The sequence below is a fragment of the Dreissena polymorpha genome, chromosome 6, assembly GCF_020536995.1.
Source record: "Dreissena polymorpha isolate Duluth1 chromosome 6, UMN_Dpol_1.0, whole genome shotgun sequence".
Lineage (NCBI taxonomy): Eukaryota > Metazoa > Mollusca > Bivalvia > Myida > Dreissenidae > Dreissena > Dreissena polymorpha.
Window position 1 is genome coordinate 114,548,860 of NC_068360.1, and position 7,458 is coordinate 114,556,317.

At 36.1% G+C, this 7,458-nt stretch overlaps 1 protein-coding gene across 1 annotated transcript in view; it reads right to left on the bottom strand.

Annotated features, from left to right (window-relative positions):
• Positions 1-3,184: 3,184 nt before the first annotated feature.
• Positions 3,185-7,458, bottom strand: part of LOC127836005 (uncharacterized) — a 23,488-nt gene continuing 19,214 nt past the window's right edge. The window contains exon 5 of the mRNA XM_052362423.1: positions 3,185-3,942. Coding sequence (XP_052218383.1) covers positions 3,185-3,942 — 758 coding nt within the window. The remainder of the gene's footprint in view (positions 3,943-7,458) is intronic.

A 7,458-nucleotide genomic window follows, 5' to 3' on the forward strand; every position in this document is an offset into this window, starting at 1 on the left:
AATTATCAGTTTGAATTCACTGACATTTCTTTATAAACAACCGAAAAGCATTAAATTGAATTGTATAAACAAATTATCATTATCAAACAATCTGTAATGTGACTGCTCATAGTTTGAAAGTCATTGAAATGGATTTAGCTGACTTAAATACAACAAGAGTGGATCCCAAACAAGAATCACTCTTGAAACACGGGGCGTAATGCATATGCGTATAAAGTGTCGTCCCAGATAAGCAGGTGAAAGTTTTCGTTGAAAGGAAGTCTCTTATAAACGAAAAGCGGAAATGTTTCGTAAATGATTAGCCTGTGCGGACTGCACATGCAATAAGCCCCGTTTTTAAAGGGCATGGCTCAAATTAATCCACATAAATCTTCATTCTATACATGTAATACGTTTTTTGTGCAAATATCTATAAATAAAAATGTTTATTTATAGATCTGTGTATTGAGTGTTACCGAGTCATATATGACCAAACTGACAAGAGGCCTTACATACAGGGTGCATGATCACGTGCATTTGTTGTGTCCCCAATTGACATGACGCCTTATCTATGATTGCTCCGCCCACTAGAATTGATCCACCAATTAGCGATCGATTAATCGGGCGCACTCGTTAGCAACGACCTGTCCGCCATTTTCTAGACAAGCTACATGTTTAGGTTCACTTTTATTCCAACGAGTTTCTTTTGTTTTCCTCTTTAAAAAAACGATTAAAAATGGTTAAACGGTGTCAATGGGGATTATGTAACTCGGACAATCGATATCCTGACAGATTTGTTGGTGACATTGAATCTATACGGCAAAAAATGTTCACCAAAATCATCGGGTATATCGCTTAACCGTATCATAGACATGTTCATCTGCATTACTTTACGAGAACTGAAACCCAGCATGAAGCCTAATTCATTCTGTGTTTTATTACTCTGATAGTAATGCACTTAATTGACATCATACATGTTATTTGAAGGTGACATGTGATATATTATCTTATTAACGGTATCTACACATTTGCAGTCATGTGGTGTAACCAATAAACGCTTTTAATCCACACTAGGAGCTCGAATGTCTAGATCTCATTTTTTAAACGTGTTTCGTTTATTTTGTTCGGATTAAAAAACGGAAATGAAATATGGCAAAAACGGTGTAAAAAGGGTTAATGCAACTCTGACATTTGGTATCCAGAAAGATAAGTTAGATGAATTAAATTTATACCATTTCTAACGCGGCAATGCGGTCTTGACAAGAGCGAGTGGAAGCTTCAAGAATTACCGAGATCCCCTTTATAGAACATTAATTTATTTCACAAACTTGAAATGTCATATAAGCAATAACTAAGCATTATTAAGTATGTATTATGTCACGTGTGCATGTAAACTAATTGAGAATGTTGGTACCCAATTCGTGTAACTTTACGAAATCCCCGTTAAAAATCGCGTTTCTGTGTGTGTCAGAAACAAGTGAAAAACCATTTTGTTATTATTTTAATAAAGACGTATCGATAAATGCTATTGTAAAAGAGTTATTATTACTGATATTAGTTAACCAATAAATGCGGTAACTTCGGGGAAGTCGGTACCTGCGCGAGCGTCTGATATTGGTAGCCTTATTAATTTATAATAGCCTGACCGTATTCCATTTCATACAACGCTAATTTTATATCAGATAATGTCCAAATTTACTGTGTTGTTTTTGCGCTTTAAATTATAGTGAATGATAAATGTCCCATAAGCAATGTTTAATATGATTAATATCACTTTTATACGCAATAACATGTGGGATTGAGGTACCCATCCGGCGTCAGAAAGCGCGTAAAACTTCACCGAATTCCCAGTTATAAATCGCTATTTCGTGTCAAATACACGGGTAGGGGGGAATGTTTCGGTAATAATTTTGTTAATAACACGGGTAAATACCAGTGAAGTGTTAATTTATTGCAAATACCACCATTACACGTAATAACGGGTTCGATTTCGGCAAGCGTTTGAGGGCGTGTTTAATCATGGACTCTAGATCAATATACACTCCGTGTTTAATGTACCGATTTACCCGTTATAAATAGCTGATGTTCTCTTTAATCGTATTTTTTTTGCATTTGCAGAATAACTAAATGGCATCAACCCCTTAGAAGTGTAATATGGTGTTAAACAAGTCCATAAAATCATCCGGAATATCGCGTAAATCTATATGCAGTGTATAGGCAAAGAAGCCATTTTGGTGTTAGCTTGTCTAGGTTTTTTTTCCCGCTGAGCCACGTGATTAAGTGGGCGGAGCGATCACTGATAAGGTGTCATGTCAATTAAACGTTAATGGATGTAAACATACCAGTAAGTGCTACATTTTTTTCCAAACTTATTTTTTTAAACAAGTTCACTCAAGAATTTTAACTAGTGCAAAAAGACATATGTTTATGATGCTTATGGCAATGTGAAATACATCAGAATTACTTATTTAATAAGAATGTGTTCTTGTTCAATGTGTACTGCATTCATTTATACGGTTATGCCTTACGCAACGTGATTTTTTTCACCGATTTCAGACGTATTCAATGATTTATTCTTATACCTAAGGTATCTGCACAAACTGCAAGAACACTATCTTTAATGCACTTACGATTTTTGCTAAAGTATTTCAATTATTTGAGATATTTTCAAAAATATAGTTCTTAACGGTGTATTTACATTCTGTCCAGCCCGTGTAAAACCCGAGAAACCCCGTTGATTCTGCACCCTGTATACTTACAATACCGTGTCACCTTATTTTCAGAATCACACACTTATTTAAGGTGTAGACTCATTCTAATATGTATTACCAATATCAAAAATCAATCCAGCATATGTGTTTAATATTATGAAATAAGAAATTATGTCAAATAGTGTTAACGATAACGGTTTTCGTCGGCAATTTTGAAGCTGGTGGCATTAAGATTTCCAACAGGCTGGTGTCTTTTTCTGCCTTACAGCAAAGCAGACTCCTCAGCTCTGCGCGAAACTTCGAGCCGCTGAACACGTAAATGGCAAAGTTGAAGGTGGCGTTGAAGTAGCTGACCAGATTGGCAACATCATGAAGGGACCGACTGTACTCGAAGTCGTACCAAGCCGTATAAGGATCAACTGTCGCGAGCGCCAGGAGCTTGTCCCTATGGTAGGGGAAGTAAACCATTCCGACACCGGTGTAATCGCGAGGAGTTATAGCACGCATAGGGTAATCATGAGTATCGACAATGGACGCGTGTCGCGCGCCTGACCGGAAATATTCATCCGCTTACGTCTTGAACGGGAGCGCGCGAGCTGCACTACGATGATGTCGTTGCAAATGAGTAGCAGTGGGAACGGCGCTTCGAAAGTTAACGTGAAGTCGACCCATCCGTAAACGTAGTAAAATAAGTCGTTGTATTCCTTCGTTGGCGCAGAGCACTTCGAGCCCTTGTATCTATTCCGCTCAACTATCACGCGTAGTATTATATTAATTCCGACCACGGCTAGCACAATGGTGACGATGATAAACCCAGCGTTTCGTGGGGAACAGCCCAGTCTAACTTTATGCGGGAACAGCACGCAAGCTGTTCTCTCGAGCGTGAAGGCCACGATCAGCCACGAGGAGAGGTGGGTGCTGCAGTATGTAAGGTAGACTATCGCTTTACACTCGGGGTTACTCAGCATCCGGATGTCAACGCCCCAGGTATATAACATCCACTTTGGCAGGAGTGCGCTGAACAACATAAGGGTATCTGAAAGCGCCAGTGCAAACAGGATCACTGCCGTTGACGTCATCTTCTTCTGACGAAGCAGCACGAAAATAGTCATACCGTTTCCGATCGTTCCAATTGAAATTAGAATCGGCGGGATCACTCTCCAGAGCAGCACCCGCGTGTTTTCATAGTAACCGACCGGCCGCAACCACAACCCGGAAAAGTTTGATAACGTCGTGTTGAACGTCTCCGGTTCTGTAACGTTTATCAAAGTCATATATCTAGTAAATTGTGTAGTTGCATCCATAGGTTCCTAAGTTTCGAATTTTTCGTTTAAATTCCTTTACTTAAAAAAGTATTATAAATTTATTTTTATCGCGCAATTTCTTATTTTTGAATTGAGAGGACTTCTGTATGAAAGTACTGGTGTTTTATCATAGATTCTCAGCAAATAGCGGATCTGGTTCTGCCTAGATAATTGACCACTCGCAAGCTGTCAATCAAACTTCCGTAATAATCAGATTTCGTTTATTGCGGCCACATGGTCCGAAAAATAAAGACCGTCGGAGTAATGGAATAAGCGTTTTATGAAAACACAACTTAGTGGGCGGAGCGATCGCGTATTTGGCGACTGGTCAATTCTTGTAGGTGAATGTCAAATATATTTAGGTTATTAATATAATGGGGGAAGGCTTAATCATCTCATAATGTTATGTTCGTGTTCGAAAGGTTGAAACATTACATTAGAATTTATAACGTTAATAATTGATTAATAATTCAGGAATGATACTTGGATTCGAATGAGAAGCGAATCAGAAGGGAATGTAGTTAGTCACAAATAACAATTATCCATAATTTTGTAGCGGCCTTTAAAGTAGGGTGACTATGAAGATATAAGTAAGATAACTAGGTTGTTGTCGCTGTCATCAAGGAAACCCCTTAAGGGGCATTGCGCCAGATTTATATATCGATGATATTTCAACTCTATCGCCGGATGTATGCTATTATGCAGATATTATGATGTTAAACGTTTTATAAAGTCTATATTGAAGACGGTATTCGTTCATGGGCGGGATAAATGTTACGCATTCGAGATTGCCGGCGCCAAATCGCCATTTTGAAAGAAAGTGGCTTAACTTTTTGCTTTCAGTTACATTCCGGAATGTATATATGCAGATTTATTTTGAAAGAAAGAAAATTTATGTCAAAAGATATTGTATAATGTTTCACCTTTTCCGCTGTAATTATGATATGGTAATTCAAAACAACATAACATTGGATGTCGTTAACACGAACACAAACATTTGTAAATGCTATTTCGGATGCGTAGGAATATCCGGATTTTTGTTATACATCTACTTGTTATTTAATTTTAATTGTTTAGTTGTGTTGATGTTTATTTGTAAAAAGCAACGCAAATAGATATAATGACATGACTGGAGTAGAAATATATGTTAAACAGAGTATACCTTTTACTAAAATTGGAATTTATCTAGAGCATTTATCTACTTAAAGGGACATTTTCACAGATTTTTGCAGATTTTGAAGTTTGTCATTTGATGCTTTATATTGGTAAATATAAATATTGGATCTAAAAAGCGCCAGTAAAAACAAGAATAAAATTAAAGAAAGAAAAACGGGGCTCGAACCACTGAACCCTGGAGTAAAAGTCAAACGCTTAGACCACACGGCCATCCGTGCTCATAGAATGAGTAATGTATTTTATACTTTACATAAGCAATCCTCGAAGTGTCACAAAATAAAACGATAACAACAGAACTTCTGGTCAATAAGGATTGTAAAATAAACTGCCCGAAAGTCATTAATTATAGACGATAAATATAAACCCATAACGGTCTATTGCTAAACTCAGAAATTAGTATTTTTAATAATTCGCAGACTGTTATGTCTTAAGATTTGTTAGTATATTATATTTTACCTCTTTAAAAAGTTTAGCAATAAAGAAATTCAATTAACTACGCTTCTCTGATTAATTAGTGGAATCGCTTATTTGATCAATGGTGTGATATTATTTTGTAGACACTTATCCGCATGTAGTATTTGTATTTCGTACTTTAGGTAACTGTGACAATATTAAAACCTGGTCTGCTAACGACAATTGTCGTATTTTATACAACAAAATGTGTCATTCATTACAAGCAAATTGCGATGTATGATAAGTCGGTAAGATGTTAATCCATGACGTGTTACGCTTAAGTAGTACAAAATAGACCCTGAATTATAGAAATGGATAGACCGTATCAGCAAGTTTAGGCGGAAAGTGTCGTCCCTGATTAGCTTGTGCGGACTGCAAAGGCTAATCTGGGATTACACTTTACGCACATGCCTTATGCCCAGTTTTCTCAGAACGCGACTCATTAAATCAAAATGACTTACTGCTTCATTAACAACCAAAGCATTATAACAAAAACTTGATCCAGAGCAACATAAACAAGAAAGGGCGCTGACCTGAGGCCCTAAGAAACTTTACTGATCTGCTTGCAGAATGTTGTAGCAATAGTGCGACTTGTATCCGAGTTTTGTTTCCCTTATGACACTCATTTTGGATACATGATTGAAACACATGTTCTGACTAAATTTGACAAAAAGCCAACGAAGATTGGGCCTGATTGGCCGTTAAAATACACCTATTTTAATGATGTCGTACAAGAAAAACTCCATCCTCCTTTGGCAGTCAGTTATTTAAATGGGCAATTTTCATACTCTCCCAAGATTAGGTAATTCCTTCGCAAGTTCCATGATGATTGTAAAAAATGTAACTATACACAGCTCGATATAGGTTAAATTCGAGCCTACACACCTCGGACATTTTTTAAGGAATATATAAAACATAAAAAGTATGTTATCAATATTGATAATTTTAAAGCTGAATGTATTAAAAAGATTTATAAATCGAATATCTATTTAGTAGAATAATGTCATAAATACTGTTCAAACAAATTTCTTGTTTTTTGCGCAAATAACCGGCTAAGAATATATCTAGAAGCTTTCATTTCAAAGATCATATGGTTTGCATTCACATTTCTCCACATGATTATGTATATGTAAATTTTTCAACATAACGCTGTAGTTACAATAACACATACATAAAGAGAAGCCCGTTCTTTAAAAGTTGTGCGCTTTACCTTAAAACTTTCAAAATATTTAACCGGGTTGAACGCATGTGAAAGTGGTTATTTAATATGTTCGAAGATAATTTCGGTTAAAACAAGCGGATACACAACCACAACGACCTGTTTCTTAAAGGGACTTTATATGATATTTACAAAATGACAAGTTAAACAAAATCCTAGATTTAAACAAGAATGAAGCGATCATTTTCAAAGACGAACAAACTTGTCGGTCTAAAAATTATGTAGAATATATCGATTCGTTCTTTAAAACTTCTCAATCGAATCAGTGAAATACTAAAGCATTCATGACACTTGTTTTTTTAAATTCGAAAATATGTATATCACTTACATAGTATGAAAACATGCGATGATTATTTGAAGCCAGTAATGTAGTGTTAGCAAAGATAAAAAAATTTGAGTATGCTTCAAGATGTACCGGGTTTTAACTAACGTGACGGGCATTTCATCAGGGTCTGCGCTGTTTGCTTAAAGGAATTTCTACAAGAAATAGTCTAAATATAGAAATAAGTATACTAGATATCCCTAATTTTGGAAATAAACTGATCCAATTTAAAAGGATGGGAGAGTCCACTAGGCATAAATGGGTTAACAAACTTTGTTATTGCTTTTTCCTTTT